General features: G+C 38.1%; 1 protein-coding gene across 1 annotated transcript in view; it reads left to right on the top strand.

The window, feature by feature from the left end:
* Nucleotides 1-22,431, top strand: part of CORT (cortistatin) — a 62,773-nt gene extending 40,342 nt beyond the window's left edge. The window contains exon 2 of the mRNA XM_053691489.1: nucleotides 21,931-22,431. Coding sequence (XP_053547464.1) covers nucleotides 21,931-22,146 — 216 coding nt within the window. The 3' untranslated portion in view covers nucleotides 22,147-22,431. The remainder of the gene's footprint in view (nucleotides 1-21,930) is intronic.
* The last annotated feature ends 2,777 nt before the right edge of the window (nucleotides 22,432-25,208 follow it).

Genomic DNA, 25,208 nt, shown 5'->3' with positions numbered 1-25,208 from the left:
CTGTAGTTATTCCAGAAGTTTTTCCTGTCCCTGATGCTATTTCTGAAGTAATTTCCAGGGAATGGAATAATTTGGGTATTTCATTTACTCCTTCTAAACGTTTTAAGCAATTATATCCTGTGCCATCTGACAGATTAGAGTTTTGGGACAAAATCCCTAAGGTCGATGGGGCTATCTCTACTCTTGCTAAACGTACTACTATTCCTACGGCAGATAGTACTTCCTTTAAGGATCCTTTAGATAGAAAAATTTAATCCTTTCTAAGAAAAGCTTACTTATGTTCAGGTAATCTTCTTAGACCTGCTATATCTTTAGCGGATGTTGCTGCAGCTTCAACTTTTTGGTTGGAAGCTTTAGCGCAGCAAGTAACAGATCATAATTCTCATAGCATTGTTCTTCTTCGACATGCTAATAATTTTATTTGTGATGCCATCTTTGATATCATTAGGCTCCCAAGTCAACATGAAGGTGCGGCCCTCATTCCAGCCCAGCTGGTAGGGGGCAGATTACAATTTTTCAAAGAAATTTGGATCAATTTGATTCACAATCTTTGGATTCAGAACATTGTTTCACAAGGGTACAGAATAGGCTTCAAGATAAGGCCTCCTGCAAGAAGATTTTTTCTTTCCCGTGTCCCAGTAAATCCAGTGAAGGCTCAAGCATTTCTGAAATGTGTTTCAGATCTAGAGTTAGCTGGAGTAATTGTGCCAGTTCCAGTTCGGGAACAGGGGCTGGGGTTTTACTCAAATCTCTTCATTGTACCAAAGAAGGAGAATTCCTTCAGACCAGTTCTGGATTTAAAAATATTGAATCATTATGTAAGGATACCAACATTCAAAATGGTAACTATAAGGACTATTCTGCCTTTTGTTCAGCAAGGGCATTATATGTCCACAATAGATTTATAGGATGCATATCTGCATATTCCGATTCATCCAGATCACTATCAGTTTCTGAGATTCTCTTTCCTAGACAAGCATTACCAGTTTGTGGCTCTGCCGTTTGGCCTAGCAACAGCTCCAAGGATTTTTACAAAGGTTCTCGGTGCCCTTCTGTCTGTAATCAGAGAACAGGGTATTGTGGTATTTCCTTATTTGGACGATATCTTGGTACTTGCTCAGTCTTCACATTTAGCAGAATCTCATACGAATCGACTTGTATTGTTTCTTCCAGAACATGGTTGGAGGATCAATTTACCAAAAAGTTCATTGATTCCTCAGACAAGGGTAACCTTTTTAGGTTTCCAGATAGATTCAGTGTCCATGACTCTGTCTCTGACAGACAAGAGACGTTTAAAATTGGTTTCAGCTTGTCGAAACCTTCAGTCTCAATCATTCCCTTCGGTAGCCTTATGCATGGAAATTCTAGGTCTTATGACTGCTGCATCGGACGCGATCCCCTTTGCTCGTTTTCACATGCGACCTCTTCAGCTCTGTATGCTGAACCAGTGGTGCAGGGATTATTCAAAGATATCTCAATTAATATCTTTAAAACCGATTGTACGACACTCTCTGACGTGGTGGACAGACCACCATCGTTTAGTTCAGGGGGCTTCTTTTGTTCTTCCGACCTGGACTGTGATTTCAACAGATGCAAGTCTGACAGGTTGGGGAGCTGTTTGGGGGAGAACAGAAATAAGCTGGCGCTTAGGACCCCTAATAAGCCAAGCACAGGGTAGGGTCTCCCAATCAAAACCCTGGGAATTGTCACAAGTAAGAAAATTTGGGGGGGTGCTGGCGCTAAAAACAGCTTAGGGACAGTCTATATAATCTGTGAAAAATTCAAATAGGATATTTGACAGGATAGTCTGAAATTTTATGTGGCTGATGCAATAGCTGTGAATTATATTATAACATGTAATGTATTGTTATTGCTCGAATTTGCCTGATAAACCGGATACAAAAAAAAAAAAAAAAATCCTTTGGAAAATGACACACAGTTTATAAGGATTATGTAATATACACTTATATATGTAAAGGTGGGATGGATCTTAGATTTAGACTAGACCTCTAACAGTAATCAAATAAACAATGAAATAACAAATCCACAATGACCAAATATTGTAAAAGAAAGATTATTTATTGGAAATAAAATAGAATTATATTGTAGGTAAAAAGCGCTGGACGTCCAGACTAATTTTTTTATAAAAAACTATTAATATAGAATTGGGTAGAGTGGTCTCAATATGTATAGGGCTGGCCTGTATACAGGTAGGTACCTAGTACCAATTGCAATTTACACTAATAAAAGTACCTTTGTAAATACCCTCACTCTACGTCTAGAGTGAGGAGTATTAGTAGTTCTGTGAATGTGGGTCCGTTCTTGAGCTCTGTGTAAGGAAGGTGTTTTTGTTAGGAATCCGGTGCTTCCTTGTTTCTGGGTCTCGCTTGGTCCGGTATGCAGTCCTGGTCCTTGCTGGCGTGCTTGTTTTACTTAGCATTACCCTGGCGCGGTGATCCTCGCTGGCTGTGTTGTTGCTCCTTACGTCACTTCCGGAAGTGGTGTGTAATGCCGTGTTAGTATAGAATAGCTGTGCGATATGTTGCAGTCTGTTTAGTGGCAAGATTGTATCTCCATGCGACTGTGTTTGCAATAAGCTCCTGCAAACATTTACCTCCTAGTGCTGTATCAGTCTCTTAGATGGTATTATTTGCAGGAGTGTTGGTTTCAGCTTTTTGTCCTCCTCTGGCTTGAGTGCCGTTTAGATGTAGGTTGTTCCGCTGTCAGGCTAGTAGCCTGTATAGGTGATCCGATGTTCTCCAGGGGCACTTTCTCTTAGTGCTAACTGGAGATGGTGCAGTATGCTTGGGCTAATCTGTATTCAGCAGCATTACTGATTCATAGGTAGAACAATGCTTCTCAGTGCAATAAAAAGAGGTGAGAAGATTGTAGCAAGTGTAGAGAGGTTATAATCCTTATGTTCCACTTGAAGAGTTACTCAAATCAACGCGTTTCACCCCACACTAGGGGCTTTTTCAAGAATGAGTAACCTTATGAGATAGCACCCTTTCTCTCTGACAGCACAAGGGGTTTGGGAATCTCAGGAGGTGAGATTACCAATCAACATTTTGGAACTCCGTGCAATTTTCAGAGCTCTTCAGTCATTGCCTCTTCTAAAGAGAGAGTCGTTCATTTGTTTTCAAACGGACAATGTCACAACCGTGGCATATGTCAATCATCAAGGAGGGACTCACAGTCCTCTGGCTATGAAAGAAGTATCTCGAATACTGGTATGGGCGGAATCCAGCTCCTGTCTAATTTCTGCGGTTCATATCCCAGGTATAGACAATTGGGAAGTGGATTATCTCAGTCGCCAAACGTTACATCCGGGCAAATGTGGGGACTTCCAGAAATAGATCTGATGGCTTCTCATCTAAACAAGAAACTTCCCAGGTATCTGTCCAGATCCAGGGATCCTCAGACGGAGGCAGTGGATGCATTGTCACTTCCTTGGAAGTATCATCCTGCCTATATCTTTCCGCCTCTAGTTCTCCTTCCAAGAGTGATTTCCAAGATTCTAAAGGAGTGCTCGTTTGTTCTGCTGGTGGCTCCAGCATGGCCTCACAGGTTTTGGTATGCGGATCTTGTCCGGATGGCCACTTGCCAACCGTGGACTCTTCCATTAAGACCAGACCTTCTATCGCAAGGTCCTTTTTTCCATCAGGATCTCAAATCCTTAAATTTGAAGGTATGGAGATTGAACGCTTGATTCTCAGTCATAGAGGTTTCTCTGATTCTGTGATTAATACTATGTTACAGGCTCGTAAATCTGTATCTAGGAAGATATATTATCAAGTCTGGAAGATTTACATTTCTTGGTGTTGTTCTCATCATTTTTCTTGGCATTCTTTTAGAATTCCTAGAATTTTACAGTTTCTTCAGGATGGTTTGGATAAAGGTTTGTCTGCAAGTTCCTTGAAAGGACAAATCTCTGCTCTTTCTGTTCTTTTCACAGAAAGATTGCTAGTCTTCCTGATATTCATTGTTTTGTACAGGCTTTGGTTCGTATAAAACCTGTTATTAAGTCAATTTCTCCTCCTTGGAGTTTGAATTTGGTTCTGGGGGCTCTTCAAGCTCCTCCGTTTGAACCTATGCATTCGCTGGACATTAAATTACTTTCTTGGAAAGTTTTGTTTCTTTTGGCCATCTCTTCTGCTAGAAGAGTTTCTGAATTATCTGCTCTTTCTTGTGAGTCTCCTTTTCTGATTTTTCATCAGGATAAGGCGGTGTTGCGAACTTCTTTTAAATTTTTACCTAAGGTTGTGAATTCTAACAACATTAGTAGAGAAATTGTGGTTCCTTCATTGTGTCCTAATCCTAAGAATTCTAAGGAAAGATCGTTGCATTTTTTGGATGTAGTTAGAGCTTTGAAATATTATGTTGAAGCTACTAAAAATTTCCGAAAGACTTCTAGTCTATTTGTTATCTTTTCCGGTTCTAGGAAAGGTCAGAAGGCCTCTGCCATTTCTTTGGCGTCTTGGTTAAAGTCTTTGATTCATCATGCTTATGTCGAGTCGGGTAAAACTCTGCCTCAAAGGATTACAGCTCATTCTACTAGGTCAGTTTCTACTTCCTGGGCGTTTAGGAATGAAGCTTCGGTTGATCAGATTTGCAAAGCAGCAACTTGGTCTTCTTTGCATACTTTTACTAAATTCTACCATTTTGATGTGTTTTCTTCTTCTGAAGCAGTTTTTGGTAGTTTCAGGCAGCTGTTTCTGTTTGATTCTTCTGCTTATAATTTCAGTTTTTTTCATTATAAGATTTAAACTTTGTTTTGGGTGTGGATTATTTTCAGCGGAATTGGCTGTCTTTATTTTATCCCTCCCTCTCTAGTGACTCTTGCGTGGAAGATCCTTGGGTATTCATTATCCCATACGTCACTAGCTCATGGACTCTTGCCAATTACATGAAAGAAAACATAATTTATGTAAGAACTTACCTGATAAATTCATTTCTTTCATATTAGCAAGAGTCCATGAGGCCCACCCTTTTGTGGTGGTTATGATTTTTTTGTATAAAGCACAATTATTCCAATTCCTTATTTTTTTATGCTTTCGCACTATTTTCTTATCACCCCACTTCTTGGCTATGCGTTAAACTGATTTGTGGGTGTGGTGAGGGGTGTATTTGTAGGCATTTTGAGGTTTGGGAAACTTTGCCCCTCCTGGTAGGAATGTATATCCCATATGTCACTAGCTCATGGACTCTTGCTAATATGAACGAAATGAATTTATCAGGTAAGTTCTTACATAAATTATGTTTTTTTGTAATTTTAGATTAATTTAAATTTAGTTTTTTTTATTTTTAAACTAATGTTAGTTGTTTTGTTTTTTTAATTGTAACAGTATTTTTTAATTTAGGTAATTGGGGTTCATTTAGGGGGTGTTAGGTTAGGGGGCTTAATAATTTAATTAGTTATTTGCATTGTGGGGATTTGGCGGTTTAGGGGTTAGTAGATTTATTAAGTTAATTGCGATGTGGGTTAATGGCTGATTAGGGGTTAATAGTTTAATAAGATTAATTGCGAGGTGGGTAAATGGCGGATTAGGGGTTAAAATTTTTAGGTAGATTGCGATGTGGGGATTGGCGGATTAGGGGTTAATAGTTTTATTAGTTATTGCGGTGGGGGTTGGCGGTTGACAGGTAGATATTGTGCATGCGTTAGGTGTTAGTTTATATTCGCTGCATAAGTCCTTGCGCTGAATATGTGATACCAACTTGCGACACGGTTCTATGTTAGCTTATGGGAGTAAAATTAGCAGGCGACGGGTGACATATACGGTGCCGAATATGTGATAGCAAAACCGGACTAAACATTGTTTGTTTGTTTTTTTTGTTTGTTTGTTTTTGTTAAAGGTTTTTATTGAAAATCATTGGTTTACAAAGTAATTGTAAGCATTGGGTATTGACGGCGACGCCGCTTATGTAATCTCGCCCTATGTGAATTCTTGCACATGCTCAGAAGGAGCTGGTTACTCAAAATGTGTAAATATTAAGACTGTGCACATTTTATTAATGGAAGTAAATTGGAAAGTTATTTTAAAATGCTGAATCATGAAAGTTTAATTTTGACTTGAGTGTTGTTAAATGAACAGTCACGACTACCACACGATTAGAATATAAATTGCTTAAAGGGACAGTCAAGTCCAAAAAAAACTTTCATGTTTCAAATAGGGCATGTCATTTTAAACACCTTTCCAATTTACTTTTATCACCACTTTTGCTTTTTTCTCTTGGTATTCTTAGTTGAAAGCTAAACCTAGGAGGTTCATATGCTAATTTTTTAGACCTTGAAGGCCGCCTATAATCTAAATGCATTTTGACAGTTTTTCACCACTTGAGGGCATTAGTTCATGTGTTTCATATAGATAACATTGAGCTCATGCACGTGAATTTACTGAGGAGTGAGCACTGATTGGCTAAAATGCAAGTCTGTCAAAAGAACTTAAATAAGGGGGCAGTTTGCAGAGGCTTAGATACAAGGTAATTACAGAGGTAAAAAGTATATTATTATAACTGTGTTGGTTATGCAAAATTGGGGAATGGGTAATTAAGGGATTACCTATCTTTTAAAACAACAACTATTCTGGTGTTGACTGTCCCTTTAATGATGAATAGTACAACAACTTTGCAATATAATTTTTGTATTTTGTTCCCTTTTGATGTAATTTAAGTCTAACAATTGTGGGTTTTCCAGTTCTAAGAACCCAAAACGCTGGTCCGGACACATATCCGTCCCTCGGTGGCTTCAGCAGAGATAAGAATCTACTAAACAAAACACGTTTTGCTAACATAATGGCAAACTGTGTCTATTCCAGTAACATGGCTGGATTGGGTCCTTCAAATAAGGCAAATGGTAGTGAGCGTTTGGCTATTGTCATTTATACATTTTTCACAATATAAAAAACAATTATGGAATTTCAATGTAAGAAATGTAAGTTAATGCAAAAGTTTAAAGGGACAGTATAGACCAATATAAACTTTCATGATTCAGATAGGGCAGGTAATTTTAAACAACTTTCCATTTTACTTTTATTACCAATTTTGCTTTGTTCTCTTGGTAATTTTAGTTGAAAGCTAAACCTAGAGGTTCATATGCTAATTGTTTAGCCCTTGAAGGCCGCCTCTTATCTGAATTCATTTTGACAGGTTTTTCACCACTAGAGGGTGTTAGTTCATGTGTATCATATAGATAACACTGTGCTCACGCACGTGGAGTTACCTAGAAGTCAGCACTGATTGGCTAAAAATGCAAGTCTGTCAAAATAACTAAAATAAGGGGGTAGTTTGCAGAGGCTTAGATACAAGGTAATCAAAGAGGTAAAAAGTGTATTAATATACCTGTGCTGGTTATGCAAATTTAGGGAATGGGTAATAAAGGGATTATCTATCTTTTAAAACAATAAAAATTCTTGTTTAGACTGTCCCTTTAAGTTCCTGATCAGACATTAAAAGAATAGAAATTAAAAACTTAAACTTTCCTAATCTTTGTAATGTTTGATTTTGATCTCTGGCAATAACATAAAAACATATCGCCACTGGATGTCCTATTTTTACTATTGTAAAAAAATGTATGTGTTTGCCTCTTGCTACTGATTAATGCCTGGGATAAGCATAAAGCTCTCCTACATATTAACTAATGCCTGGGATAAGCATAAGGCTATCCTACATACTAATTAATACCTGGGATAAGCATAAGGCTATCCTACGTACTAACTAATTCCTGGGATAAGCATAAGGCTATCCTACATACTAACTAATGCCTGGGATAAGCATAAAGCTCTCCTACGTATTAACTAATGCCTGGGATAAGCATAAGGCTATCCTACATACTAATTAATACCTGGGATAAGCATAAGGCTATCCTACATACTAACTAATGCCTGGGATAAGCATAAGGCTATCCTACATACTAACTAATGCCTGGGATAAACAGAATAGTTTAGTGTTAGGAGCGCCTATTTAAAGGCTAAGTCTAATGAGGGTATAAATAAAAATTCGTCGTTAAGTATACCAGCACAAGGAGCCCAAGTGTGTAAAAGATATTTACAAGTTTATTATAGCTTTTAAATTAACAAATTTATTAAGGCAATAGCTGTGTCTATAATTGCAGACAGATTTATAAAAACATAAAAGTATATGGATCCATATCACTTCATAAATAAACAATAATTAAAAACATTCAATGGTGTACTGTATCTGATAAAATCAATTTTACAGTCTATGATAAAACTGGTTTGGGTGAAGTAAAAAAGATGTACAAATGATACAGTAAAATACAATCAAATAAAATACAATAAAATAAAATACAAAAATAATGCAATAAAATTCAGAAATGGTGTATAAAAAGCAGCAAATGGGGATAGGTCATGTGGCCTAGGATAAGAACATATATGTGAAAGATGTCTTCCTGATTTAATTTGAGAAAAAATATGATAATCCTTTGAAAAATAAAGTGAAATGATGTTTGTGATAAAAATGTGTGAGTCCCCTCGTGAAAAGTCAAAAAGTGTCCAAAATTAAGTCAATAATTATATAAAAAAAAGAGAGCAAAAAAGTCAATTATAAAACCAAAAATCCAAAATAAGATATCAAATTGAAAATGAAATCCAAAAAAATTTAGTAGTGATAATGTGATGTCCAATAAAAGTCAAAAATGCCACCTGTGTTTATGGATCAAACTGTGAATAGCTGGAAAGAAAGAAATCCAACTGTCCAATTTCTTGAAAATATTGGATATATGAAACAATGAATATAAAATTCGGCCGAAACACGTTGACATATATGGTGAGTTTTATTTCTACCTGTGCAAACGTATTTTAAACGATACTGCTCTATGTTGCATTTTTCTTTTTCCACAGGGATTGGATCGTCTTACATTTTTTTCTAAACATTTTTTATATTCATTGTTTCATATATTCTGTTTAACTCCCTCTTGGGTATCTAGAGACCCTCTCGTTATAGGAGCTTAAGTCTTGTAAGTTAGCGCCGTCGGAAAGACCACACACCACCATAATGCCTGGGATAAGCATAAAGCTCTCCTACGTATTAACTAATGCCTGGGATAAGCATAAGCTATCCTACATACTAATTAATACCTGGGATAAGCATAAGGCTATCCTACATACTAATTCATGTCTTAGATAAGCATAAGGCTATCCTACTTACTAACTAATGCCTGGGATAAGCATAAGGCTATCCTACGTATTAATTAATGCCTGGGATAAGCATAAGGCTATCCTATATACTAATGAATGCCTGGGATAAGCATAAGGCTATCCTACATAGTAATGAATGCCTGGGATAAGCATAGGTCTCTCCTACGTACTAATTATTGCCTGGGATAAGCATCAGCCTATCATACATACTAATTCATGTCTGGGATAAGCATAAGGCTATCCTACATACTAATTAATGCCTGGGATAAGCATAAGCCTATCCTACATACTAATTAATGCCTGGGATAAGCATAAGCCTATCATACATACTAATTAATGCCTGGGCTAAGCATTAGTCTATCATACATACTAATTAATGTCTGGGATAAGCATAAGGGTATCCTACATACTAATTAATGCCTGTGATAAGCATAAGGCTATCCTACATACTAATTAATGCCCGGGATAAGCATAAGGCTATCCTACATAGTAATAAATGCCTGGGATAAGCATAAGTCTCTCCTACGTACTAATTATTGCCTGGGATAAGCATCAGCCTATCATACATACTAATTCATGTCTGGGATAAGCATAAGGCTATCCTACATACTAATTAATGACTGGGATAAGCATAAGCCTATCATACATACTAATTAATGCCTGGGCTAAGCATTAGTCTATCATACATACTAATTAATTTCTGGGATAAGCATAAAGGTATCCTACATACTAATTAATGCCTGGGATAAGCATAAGGCTATCCTATATACTAATTCATGCCTGGGATAAGGCTAAGGCTATCCTACATACTAACTAATGCCTGGGATAAGCATAAAGCTCTCCTACGTATTAACTAATGCCTGGGATAAGCATAAGCTATCCTACATACTAATTAATACCTGGGATAAGCATAAGGCTATCCTACATACTAATTCATGTCTTAAACTTAAACTTTCCTAATCTTTGTAATGTTTGATTTTGATCTCTGGCAATAACATAAAAACATATCGCCACTGGATGTCCTATTTTTACTATTGTAAAAAAATGTATGTGTTTGCCTCTTGCTACTGATTAATGCCTGGGATAAGCATAAAGCTCTCCTACGTATTAACTAATGCCTGGGATAAGCATAAGGCTATCCTACATACTAATTAATACCTGGGATAAGCATAAGGCTATCCTACGTACTAACTAATTCCTGGGATAAGCATAAGGCTATCCTACATACTAAGTAATGCCTGGGATAAGCATAAGGCTATCCTATATACTAACTAATGCCTGGGATAAGCATAAAGCTCTCCTACGTATTAACTAATGCCTGGGATAAGCATAAGGCTATCCTACATACTAATTAATACCTGGGATAAGCATAAGGCTATCCTACATACTAACTAATGCCTGGGATAAGCATAAGGCTATCCTACATACTAACTAATGCCTGGGATAAGCATAAAGCTCTCCTACGTATTAACTAATGCCTGGGATAAGCATAAGCTATCCTACATACTAATTAATACCTGGGATAAGCATAAGGCTATCCTACATACTAATTCATGTCTTAGATAAGCATAAGGCTATCCTACGTACTAACTAATGCCTGGGATAAGCATAAGGCTATCCTACGTATTAATTAATGCCTGGGATAAGCATAAGGCTATCCTATATACTAATGAATGCCTGGGATAAGCATAAGGCTATCCTACATAGTAATGAATGCCTGGGATAAGCATAGGTCTCTCCTACGTACTAATTATTGCCTGGGATAAGCATCAGCCTATCATACATACTAATTCATGTCTGGGATAAGCATAAGGCTATCCTACATACTAATTAATGACTGGGATAAGCATAAGCCTATCATACATACTAATTAATGCCTGGGCTAAGCATTAGTCTATCATACATACTAATTAATTTCTGGGATAAGCATAAAGGTATCCTACATACTAATTAATGCCTGGGATAAGCATAAGGCTATCCTATATACTAATTCATGCCTGGGATAAGGCTAAGGCTATCCTACATACTAACTAATGCCTGGGATAAGCATAAAGCTCTCCTACGTATTAACTAATGCCTGGGATAAGCATAAGCTATCCTACATACTAATTAATACCTGGGATAAGCATAAGGCTATCCTACATACTAATTCATGTCTTAAACTTAAACTTTCCTAATCTTTGTAATGTTTGATTTTGATCTCTGGCAATAACATAAAAACATATCGCCACTGGATGTCCTATTTTTACTATTGTAAAAAAATGTATGTGTTTGCCTCTTGCTACTGATTAATGCCTGGGATAAGCATAAAGCTCTCCTACGTATTAACTAATGCCTGGGATAAGCATAAGGCTATCCTACATACTAATTAATACCTGGGATAAGCATAAGGCTATCCTACGTACTAATTAATTCCTGGGATAAGCATAAGGCTATCCTACATACTAAGTAATGCCTGGGATAAGCATAAGGCTATCCTATATACTAACTAATGCCTGGGATAAGCATAAAGCTCTCCTACGTATTAACTAATGCCTGGGATAAGCATAAGGCTATCCTACATACTAATTAATACCTGGGATAAGCATAAGGCTATCCTACATACTAATTAATGCCTGGGATAAGCATAAGGCTATCCTACATACTAACTAATGCCTGGGATAAGCATAAAGCTCTCCTACGTATTAACTAATGCCTGGGATAAGCATAAGCTATCCTACATACTAATTAATACCTGGGATAAGCATAAGGCTATCCTACATACTAATTCATGTCTTAGATAAGCATAAGGCTATCCTACGTACTAACTAATGCCTGGGATAAGCATAAGGCTATCCTACGTATTAATTAATGCCTGGGATAAGCATAAGGCTATCCTATATACTAATGAATGCCTGGGATAAGCATAAGGCTATCCTACATAGTAATGAATGCCTGGGATAAGCATAGGTCTCTCCTACGTACTAATTATTGCCTGGGATAAGCATCAGCCTATCATACATACTAATTCATGTCTGGGATAAGCATAAGGCTATCCTACATACTAATTAATGACTGGGATAAGCATAAGCCTATCATACATACTAATTAATGCCTGGGCTAAGCATTAGTCTATCATACATACTAATTAATTTCTGGGATAAGCATAAAGGTATCCTACATACTAATTAATGCCTGGGATAAGCATAAGGCTATCCTATATACTAATTCATGCCTGGGATAAGGCTAAGGCTATCCTACATACTAACTAATGCCTGGGATAAGCATAAAGCTCTCCTACGTATTAACTAATGCCTGGGATAAGCATAAGCTATCCTACATACTAATTAATACCTGGGATAAGCATAAGGCTATCCTACATACTAATTCATGTCTTAAACTTAAACTTTCCTAATCTTTGTAATGTTTGATTTTGATCTCTGGCAATAACATAAAAACATATCGCCACTGGATGTCCTATTTTTACTATTGTAAAAAAATGTATGTGTTTGCCTCTTGCTACTGATTAATGCCTGGGATAAGCATAAAGCTCTCCTACGTATTAACTAATGCCTGGGATAAGCATAAGGCTATCCTACATACTAATTAATACCTGGGATAAGCATAAGGCTATCCTACGTACTAACTAATTCCTGGGATAAGCATAAGGCTATCCTACATACTAAGTAATGCCTGGGATAAGCATAAGGCTATCCTATATACTAACTAATGCCTGGGATAAGCATAAAGCTCTCCTACGTATTAACTAATGCCTGGGATAAGCATAAGGCTATCCTACATACTAATTAATACCTGGGATAAGCATAAGGCTATCCTACATACTAACTAATGCCTGGGATAAGCATAAGGCTATCCTACATACTAACTAATGCCTGGGATAAGCATAAAGCTCTCCTACGTATTAACTAATGCCTGGGATAAGCATAAGCTATCCTACATACTAATTAATACCTGGGATAAGCATAAGGCTATCCTACATACTAATTCATGTCTTAGATAAGCATAAGGCTATCCTACGTACTAACTAATGCCTGGGATAAGCATAAGGCTATCCTACGTATTAATTAATGCCTGGGATAAGCATAAGGCTATCCTATATACTAATGAATGCCTGGGATAAGCATAAGGCTATCCTACATAGTAATGAATGCCTGGGATAAGCATAGGTCTCTCCTACGTACTAATTATTGCCTGGGATAAGCATCAGCCTATCATACATACTAATTCATGTCTGGGATAAGCATAAGGCTATCCTACATACTAATTAATGACTGGGATAAGCATAAGCCTATCATACATACTAATTAATGCCTGGGCTAAGCATTAGTCTATCATACATACTAATTAATTTCTGGGATAAGCATAAAGGTATCCTACATACTAATTAATGCCTGGGATAAGCATAAGGCTATCCTATATACTAATTCATGCCTGGGATAAGGCTAAGGCTATCCTACATACTAACTAATGCCTGGGATAAGCATAAAGCTCTCCTACGTATTAACTAATGCCTGGGATAAGCATAAGCTATCCTACATACTAATTAATACCTGGGATAAGCATAAGGCTATCCTACATACTAATTCATGTCTTAAACTTAAACTTTCCTAATCTTTGTAATGTTTGATTTTGATCTCTGGCAATAACATAAAAACATATCGCCACTGGATGTCCTATTTTTACTATTGTAAAAAAATGTATGTGTTTGCCTCTTGCTACTGATTAATGCCTGGGATAAGCATAAAGCTCTCCTACGTATTAACTAATGCCTGGGATAAGCATAAGGCTATCCTACGTACTAACTAATTCCTGGGATAAGCATAAGGCTATCCTACATACTAAGTAATGCCTGGGATAAGCATAAGGCTATCCTATATACTAACTAATGCCTGGGATAAGCATAAAGCTCTCCTACGTATTAACTAATGCCTGGGATAAGCATAAGGCTATCCTACATACTAATTAATACCTGGGATAAGCATAAGGCTATCCTACATACTAACTAATGCCTGGGATAAGCATAAGGCTATCCTACATACTAACTAATGCCTGGGATAAGCATAAAGCTCTCCTACGTATTAACTAATGCCTGGGATAAGCATAAGCTATCCTACATACTAATTAATACCTGGGATAAGCATAAGGCTATCCTACATACTAATTCATGTCTTAGATAAGCATAAGGCTATCCTACGTACTAACTAATGCCTGGGATAAGCATAAGGCTATCCTAAGTATTAATTAATGCCTGGGATAAGCATAAGGCTATCCTATATACTAATGAATGCCTGGGATAAGCATAAGGCTATCCTACATAGTAATGAATGCCTGGGATAAGCATAGGTCTCTCCTACGTACTAATTATTGCCTGGGATAAGCATCAGCCTATCATGCATACTAATTCATGTCTGGGATAAGCATAAGGCTATCCTACATACTAATTAATGCCTGGGATAAGCATAAGCCTATCCTACATACTAATTAATGCCTGGGATAAGCATAAGCCTATCATACATACTAATTAATGCCTGGGCTAAGCATTAGTCTATCATACATAGTAATGAATGCCTGGGATAAGCATAAGTCTCTCCTACGTACTAATTATTGCCTGGGATAAGCATCAGCCTATCATACATACTAATTCATGTCTGGGATAAGCATAAGGCTATCCTACATACTAATTAATGACTGGGATAAGCATAAGCCTATCATACATACTAAGTAATGCCTGGGCTAAGCATTAGTCTATCATACATACTAATTAATTTCTGGGATAAGCATAAAGGTATCCTACATACTAATTAATGCCTGGGATAAGCATAAGGCTATCCTATATACTAATACATGCCTGGGATAAGGCTAAGGCTATCCTACATACTAACTAATGCCTGGGATAAGCATAAAGCTCTCCTACGTATTAACTAATGCCTGGGATAAGCATAAGGCTATCCTACATACTATTTAATACCTGGGATAAGCATAAGGCTATCCTACATACTAATTCATGTCTTGGATAAGCATAAGGCTATCCTACGTACTAACTAATGCCTGGGATAAGCATATGGCTATCCTACGTATTAATTAATGCCTGGGATAAGCATAAGGCTATCCTATATACTAATGAATGCCTGGGATAAGCATAATGCTATCCTACATACTAATTAATCCCTGGGATAAGCATAAGGCTATCCTATATACTAATGAATGCCTGGGATAAGCATAATGCTATCCTACATACTAATTAATGCCTGGGATAAGCATAAGGCTATCCTACATAGTAATGAATGCCTGGGATAAGCATAAGTCTCTCCTACGTACTAATTATTGCCTGGGATAAGCATCAGCCTATCATACATACTAATTCATATCTGGGATAAGCATAAGGCTATCCTACATACTAATTAATCCCTGGGATAAGCATAAGGCTATCCTACATACTAATTAATGCCTGGGATAAGCATAAGGCTATCCTACATAGTAATGAATGCCTGGGATAAGCATAAGTCTCTCCTACGTACTAATTATTGCCTGGGATAGGCATCAGCCTATCATACATACTAATTCATGTCTGGGATAAGCATAAGGCTATCCTACATACTAATCAATGCCTGGGATAAGCATAAGCCTATCATACATACTAATTTATGTCTGGGATAAGCATAAGGCTATCCTACATACTTATTAATGCCTGGGATAAGCATAAGCCTATCATACATACTAATTAATGCCTGGGCTAAGCATTAGTCTATCATACATACTAATTAATGTCTGGGATAAGCATAAGGGTATCCTACATGCTAATTAATGCCTGGGATAAGCATAAGCCTATCATATATACTAATTCATGTCTGGGATAAGCATAAGGCTATCCTACATACTAATTAATGCCTGGGATAAGCATAAGCCTATCATATATACTAATTCATGACTGGGATAAGCATAAGGCTATCCTACATACTAATTAATGCCTGGGATAAGCATAAGCCTATCATATATACTAATTCATGTCTGGGATAAGCATAAGGCTATCCTACATACTAATTAATGCCTGGGATAAGCATAAGCCTATCATACATACTAATTCATGTCTGGGATAAGCATAGGGCTACCCTACATACTAATTAATGCCTGGGATAAGCATAAGCCTATCATACATACTAATTCATGTCTGGGATAAGCATAAGGCTACCCTACATACTAATTAATGCCTGGGATAAGCATAAGTCTATCATACATACTAATTCATGTCTGGGATAAGCATAATGCTATCCTACATACTAATTAATGCCTGGGATAAGCATAAGCCTATCATACATACTAATTCATGTCTGGGATAAGCATAAGGCTACCCTACATACTAATTAATGCCTGGGATAAGCATAAGTTTATCATACATACTAATTCATGTCTGGGATAAGCATAAGGCTACCCTACATACTAATTAATGCCTGGGATAAGCATAAGTCTATCATACATACTAATTCATGTCTGGGATAAGCATAATGATATCCTACATACTAATTCATGTCTGGGATAAGCATAAGGCTACCCTACATACTAATTAATGCCTGGGATAAGCATAAGCCTATCATACATACTAATTCATGTCTGGGATAAGCATAAGGCTACCGTACATACTAATTAATGCCTGAGATAAGCATAAGGCTACCGTACATACTAATTAATGCCTGAGATAAGCATAAGGCTACCGTACATACTAATTAATGCCTGGGATAAGCGAATAAACGTAAGGCTATCACTGCATTTCAGTTCTGATGTCCTTGAAATGTGCAGCAACTCCCCTTCAGATACCTGCAGTGTAACGTTGGTTCCAAAATGGCAGCAATATAGGCAGACATTCTGGACCTATGGTTCCTATGGGCTGTGAGAATCTATGTTTCCAGTGTTATGCCCCTTTAAAGACATTCTGTGATGCCACTTGTCACATTTACTTGTCCTGTTTCTGCACAGGGGCCCTACGCGGCTATATTCAGATAAGTGCCTTTATACATTTAACTTATTATGAAACTGCAGCTTGAAAACCCCAAGCTGAAAGGCAAGTAAATCAATAGGTAAATAAAGTTATAGAAGAGCGCTGGGCGGCTGTGATTGGAGAGGAACTCTGGCCTGTGTAGTTAATTAAATCCTTCTCGTTTTTAGAGGCTTCTATTTCAAAGATTCATTTACTTCTTTTTTCCATTTTTTGAAAAAGTTCCAGGAACCAGTCCATAAATGTAGCCATTAATGCAGCTTATTACATTAAATAAGTGAGGAGAGGCGATGCACTGGATCCTGTAGTACATTATCTGTCAGAATCTGTCATTTTCCTATGAACTGCCTCTAGACTGATGCGCAAAAGGTTAGAAACTGCTATTTCAAGAACTACTAATGTCACTGAAAAATAATGGTGCGATATAATAATTAGACATTTGATTTGTTCTTCCTTTCCAGTTTTACTAATATCCATGTAAAAAAAGCAGAATTATCTTAATTTACCATTATCAAATGCCAGGGCACTAAATCACCGCAATCTGTGTGCGTCTGGGAAAGAAAAAAAAGATTTGTCATTTAATAAAGACTTAGCTTTACATGGCAAATGCAGCCTGCTCCGTGCAGATTCAATTATACGTCAGCCGAAGTAATAGATTATCTTAAAGCAAGGCTAGAAACTGACCCATGGTTAGGACATTTATCAGACTGATTTTAGGATGAGGTTACAAATAATATATGCTAAGATCAGATATGTTAGATTTGTAGGAAGAATGGGCAGCTCTCTGGGACCTATCACTGTGACATACCTCCTAACAAGTGTGACTATTGACTCAGGTCCTCAACAGGGCTGTTGCAGAGCCATGTGTTGTTGGCGGTTGTGCCACAGGTGGATAGTGGATAGGATCATGAGTGTGTCTGGGTGGTCATTGGGTGTATATGGGTGGTCTGTGTGTGGGCCAATGGAACTTTTGCAAATTTTGACATACAACTGTGTGAGATGGGCCAGCGGGACAGAGCTCAGCATTCAGGACGGTCACTTACAAATAGGGACATTTGGAAGGTCTGTTAAGGCCTTCACCAGACCCTCCAGTTCTTCGCACATCAAACACGAATCACTAGCAACATGGCAAAACAATACATTACACTCACCAGTTTGAAATCGCTTACAAAGTGGTTTATGTAAATGATTGTAATTGTCAAATATTCACGTTTGTTTTGTTATGGTAAATATATATATATATATATATATATATATATATATTATTACAGAATGACTATAAAAAATACAATTACAGACCCCGTATACCCCTCTACCTAATTACTAAATAAAAGAAAAAATAAAGCAGAGATCAGCCTTAGGGGCATATGTATCAAGCTCCAAATGGAGCTTGATGACCCGTGTTTCTGGCGAACCTGCAGGCTCGCCAGAAACAGCAGTTATGAAGCAGCGGTCACAAAGACCGCTGCTCCATAACCTGACCGCCTGCTCTGAGCAGGCGGACACACATTGCCGCAATTCAACCCGATTGAGTACGATCGGGTTGATTGACACCCCCCTGCTGGGGGCCGATTGGCCGCGAGTCTGCAGGGGGCGGCGTTGCACCAGCAGCTCTTGTGAGCTGCTGGTGCAATGCTGAATACAGCGAGCGTATTGCTCTCCGTATTCAGCAATGTCTGTCGGACCTGATCCACACTGTCAGATCAGGTCCGACAGACATTGATATCTAGAGGCCTTAGGCTGTGATTATAATTCTGGGATATCAAGGGTGCATAATACAGTAGACATACACCCTCTATTATATATGTAGTATGTAGATGTCATTCTAATGATTTACTGCTATAAATTATACAGTACATATAGAGGAATAAAACCCAGGATAAAAAAAGTACAGTTGTAAAGTAAAGAATAATGAGCAAAGTGAGGATTATATCATAGTAAGTGCATCACCAATAAACTGCTATAGACTACAGTGCAGAAATCTGCAGCAAATTATATATTAAAGGGACATGAAACCCAAAAAATGTCTTTCTTGATTCAGATAGAACAATTTTAAACAACTTTCCAATTGACTTCTATTATCTAATTTGCTTCTTTATCTTGTTATTCTTTGATGAAGGAGAAGCAAAGCACTACAGGGAGTAAGCTGAAAGCCAATGAAAAGATGCATATATGTGCAGCCACCAATCAGTAGCTTCTGAGACTACCTAGGTATACTTTTCAACAAACAAACAGGTAGATTACAAGTTTTACGTTCTTGTTTTAATGCTGTTTTCAGTGTTAAAACAGCAACGCAGCCATTACCAGTCTTGTGCGCAAGCCTTTTAGCCTCTAACGCAACGTCAGTCCCGCACTTGAAAAATTGACGTTTTTTCATGGGATTCCCATAGCGCTGCCATTACGAGTTTTGCGGTGAGGCTAAAAAGCTTGCGTTACACCCTATACCGACACGATCCGTACCACCATCTGAGAGCAGTAGTTATGAGTTTTACGCAACAATACTGTTACACAAAACTCATACCTAAACTGCTACAAAGTACACTAACACCCATAAACTACCTATTAACCCCTAAACCCAGGCCCTCCCACATCGCAAACACTATATTAAACCCATTAACCCCTAATCTGCCACTACCAACATCGCCGCCACTAATAAAATGTATTAACCCCTATTCTGCCACTCCCCGACATCGTCGCTACTATAATAAAGATATTAACCCCTATTCCGCCGCTCCCCGACATCGCGCCACTAAATAAAGTTATTAACCCCTAAACCTCTGGCCTCCCACATCACTGCCACTAAATAAATCTATTAACCCCTAAACCGACAGCCCCCCACATCGCTAAAAACTAAATTTTAACTATTAACCCCTACACCTCCCTAACTTTAAATTAAAAATACAAGATCCCTAGCTTAAAATAAATAAAAACCTACCTGTGAAAAAAGAAAAAACTACATTTAAACTATAAATTAAACTAACATAACTATAAGACTAAAATTAAACTAACTACAAATTAAATAAACTAAATTACGAATTAAAAAACCTAACCCTACTAAAAAAATTAAATCTACAATTACAAAAAATAAAAAATACTAAATTACAAAAAATAAAAAAATTCTAAAATACAAAAAATAAACGAAATTATCCAAAATAAAAACAATTACACCTTATCTAATAGCCCTATAAAAAATAAAAAAGCCCCCCCAAAATAAAAAAAACATAGCCTACAATAAACTACCAATAGCCCTTAAAAGGGCCTTTAGTAGGGCATTGCCCTAAGTTAAACAACTCTTTTACCTGTAAAAAAAATACAAAGACCCCCCTAACAGTAAAACCCACCACCCAACCAACCCCCCAAAATAAAAAAAATAACTCTAAAAAAACCTAAGCTACCCATTGCCCTGAAAATGGCATTTGTATGGGCATTGCCCTTAAAAGGGCATTCAGCTCTTTTTCATTGCCCTTAAAAGGGCATTTAGCTCTTTTAAGATAGCCCAAACCCTAATCAAAAAAACAAAAAACACCCAAAAAAGTTTAAAAAACCTAACACTAACCCCCGACGATCCACTTACAGTTTTTGAAATCCGGACATCCATCCTCATCCAGGCGGCAAAGTCCTCATCCAGGCGGTGAGATCTTCATCCATTCAGGCGGCATCTTCTATCTTCATCCCGGCGGCGCGGAGTGGGTCCATCCTTAAGACATCCAGCGCGGAGCATCCTCTTCATATGGTCACTGCCGTACACTGAATCTTCAATGCAATGGAGCCTTTTTAAAATGGCGTCCCTTGCATTCCTATTGGCTGATTTGATTTTGATCAGATATTTGTTTTATTAAAAGGTTTATTTTAAAATTAAGCGAATATCTGAATGCTCTAGTGTACAATTCCTATAGCCGATACTTATAATACATGCACTTCAAGAAGCTCAAACATTGTTACTAATAGGACACACATAACTTACTCAGATATATGTGTTCTGTATCCAATGGTTTTTATACATACAAGGGCGACAAACATTCTAAAAGGACATACTGCGCTTTATCAGTAGTGCATTTCTGCTTCTGAACCTACCTATGTATGCTTTCAACGAAGGATACAAAGAAAACAAAGTAAATCTGTCAACAAAAGTCAATTGAAAAGTCTATTAAAATTGCTCTGTCTGAACAATGAAAGTTTAATTTTGACTTTAATGTCTTTTAGTTTGGGGTTTGTGAGTTGTGACCAGGCATCAGGATAACTCCAGTGTATATTATAACAAACACATATATAGGATATTTGTACAACAATATTCAATTATTGCACCCACCAGCTGTTGCTATAAAGCATAAAAAACTATTTGTTTATATTTCTTATTCTTTTACGATTGCAGCTAATGTGCAATAAATAAATATTTTCATTAAGAATTATTGATGACGTATGACATTAAAGCGTGTTGGTTTCTGTTAGTGTATATGAAAAAGTGCTATTTAATCAAACAAATTTTGAAACTATCCAGAAGCTTAGCATACTCCCGGCGCTGTGCTCACTTCTGTGCAAACCTTAGAGAAACAAAAACTTTCACATTATATATATATATATATATATTCTATAAGATTCTCTATTAACCTCTTGACTGCGCAAGACGGCTTCAACACCCTTTCTGGAAACTAGGGGGTTAAGGTATAAGGGGATATTTTTATTTAGATTCTGTGATTAGTTTTAACAGTTATATGATCTGTTGCCTTCTTGTATGTGACTAAACAAATCCATAAATAATGAGTGTAATAATTCATATTTTAGATGCTGCAGGAATTATCAGAGATGAAGAAAAATGCCCTGCTGACTGTGCTAGCTACATTGTTTGATTGGACATCACAGGAAGAGGATGTGTCTGTTGTGACTCACGAGGAACCTGATCAGGTCTACAGGCAGCAGAGGTCCATGTATAATGCACTTCCCACCAGAGACAAAGGCGGCTGCAAAAACTTCTTCTGGAAGACATTTTCCACGTGCTGATGTCCTGTGTCACCTATCACTGTTGCATGTCAGTGCCCTTATGTAGCTCATAGTAACATAGAATAAGTAGTAAATCACTTCCATGTACTAAAGTAACATAATTCTGCACATAGACAGCCTTCAATCAGCGTCTACAATCTGAAATGAAGAGGGAGTTTCCTCATTTTCTATCATGTTTGCAATATTGCTGAGAATCAGTGTGAAATGTTAAGAAGGGTTAGATTTCACATTAGATAATATAGGGGCACATTGTTTACAAGCATTAAAACTTTGCAATAGATTGTCTATTCTGTGTTCTGTACATTTCGCTGCATAAAACAACCCAGCAAAATCTGGGAATGGGATTCCCAACTGCGCTCACAAACATATTTTACAACCACTGGGTTATCTGGGGAATGCTGGGTCATAAATCTAAATCAGACACCATAGACCTGACAGTCACATAGCCACATGGTCCTCAGCTCAGACGACACTGCCTGATGCCCCTGCGACTTATACTCCCAAAAAGATACATACATCACACCCATAACCCTGTATACCCTGTGAGTTATACGCCCATAGAGATCAGTACATCACACCCACAACCCTGTATCCCCTGTGAGTTATACGCCCATAGAGATCAGTACATCACACCCACAACCCTGTATCCCCTATGAGTTATACGCCCATAGAGATCAGTACATCACACCCACAACCCTGTATCCCCTGTGAGTTATACGCCCATAAAGATCTGTACATCACACCCACAACCCTGTATCCCCTGTGAGTTATACACCCATAGAGATCTGTACATTACACCCACAACCCTGTCTCCCCTATGAGTTATACGCCCATAGAGATCAGTACATCACACCCACAACCCTGTATCCCCTGTGAGTTATACGCCCATAGAGATCTGTACATCACACCCACAACCCTGTATCCCCTGTGAGTTATACACCCATAGAGATCTGTACATCACACCCATGACCCTGTATCCCCTGTGAGTTATACGCCCATAGAGATCTGTACATCACACCCACAACCTGTATCCCCTGTGAGTTATACACCCATAGAGATCTGTACATCACACCCACAACCCTGTATCCCCTGTCAGTTATACGCTCATAAATATCTGTACATCACACCCATAACCCTGTATCCCCTGTGAGTTATACACCCATAGAGATCTATACATCACACCCACAACCCTATATCCCCTGTCAATTACACGTCCATAGAGATCTGTACATCACACCCGTATCCCCTGTCAGTTATATGCCCATAAAGATGTGTACATCACACCCGTATCCCTTATCTGTTAAACGCCCATAAAGATGTGTACATCACACCCGTATCCCCTGTCAGTTATACGCCCATAAAAATGTGTACATCACACCCGTACCCCCTGTCAGTTATATGCCCATAAAGATCTGTACATCACACCTGTATCCCCTGTCAGTTATACGCCCATGACCCTATATCCCATGTCAGTTATATGCCCATAAAGATCTGTGCATCACACCCACAACCCAGTATCCCCTTTCAGTTATGTGCCCATAAAGATCTGTACATCACACCCACTACTCTGTATCCCCTGTCAATTATATGCCAATAAAGACCCATACATCACATCCACAACCCTGTATCCCCTTTCAGTTATACACCTATAAAGATCCGTACATCCCACCCATAACCCTGTGTCCCCTTTCAGTTATATGTCCATAAAGATCTGTACATCAGACCCATAACCCTGTATCCCCTGTCAATTATACGCCCATAAAGATCTGTACATCACACCCATGACCCTGTATCCCCTGCAAGTTATACGCCTATAAAGATCTGTACATCAGACCTGTATCCCCTGTCAGTTATACGCCCATGACCCTATATCCCCTGTCAGTTATATGCCCATAAAGATCTGTACATCACACCACAACCCAGTATCCCCTGTCAGTTATGTGCCCATAAAGATCTGTACATCACACCCACAACTTTGTATCCCCTGTCAATTATATGCCCATAAAGACCCATACATCACATCCACAACCCTGTATCCCCTTTCAGTTATACACCCATAAAGATCCGTACATCCCACCCATAACCCTGTGTCCCCTTTCAGTTATACGCCCATAAAGATCTGTACATCAGACCCATAACCCTGTGTCCCCTTTCAGTTGTACACCCATAAAGATCCGTACATCACACCCATGACCCTCTATCCCCTGTCAGTTATACGCCCATAAAGATCTGTACATCAGACCCATAACCCTGTATCCCCTGTCAATTATACGCCCATAAAGATCTGTACATCACACCCATAACCCTGTATCCCCTGCCAGTTATAAAGATCTGTACATCAGACCCATAACCCTGTGTCCCCTTTCAGTTGTACACCCATAAAGAGCCGTACATCACACCCATGACCCTGTATCCCCTGTCAGTTATACGCCCATAAAGATCTTTACATCAGACCCATAACCATGTATCCCCTGTCAATTATACGCCCATAAAGATCTGTACATCACACCCATGACCCTGTATCCCCTGCCAGTTATACGCCCATAAACATCTGTACATCAGACCCATAACCCTGTGTCCCCTTTCAGTTATACATCCATAAAGATCCATACATCAGACCCATGACCCTGTATCCCCTGTCAGTTATACATCCATAAAGATCCATACATCAGACCCATAACCCTGTATCCCTTGTCAGTTATACGACCATAAAGATTCATATATCACACCCATAACCCTGTATCCCCTGTCAGTTCTACACCCATAAAGATCCGTACATCACACCCATAACCCTGAATCCTCTGTCAGTTATACTCCGATAAAGATCTGTACATCACACCCATAACCCTGAATCCCCTGTCAGTTATACTCTGATAAAGATCCGTACATCACACCCATAACCCTGAATCCCCTGTCAGTTATACTCCGATAAAGATCTGTACACCACACCCATAACCCTGAATCCCCTGTTAGTTATAGTCCGATAAAGATCCGTACATCACACCCATAACCATGAATCCTCTGTCAGTTATACTCCAATAAAGATCCGTACATCACACCCA

This window comes from Bombina bombina, chromosome 8 (genome assembly GCF_027579735.1).
Source record: "Bombina bombina isolate aBomBom1 chromosome 8, aBomBom1.pri, whole genome shotgun sequence".
Lineage (NCBI taxonomy): Eukaryota > Metazoa > Chordata > Amphibia > Anura > Bombinatoridae > Bombina > Bombina bombina.
The sequence above is the reverse complement of the archived record's forward strand: the minus strand, read 5'-3'. Positions and strand labels throughout refer to the sequence as shown.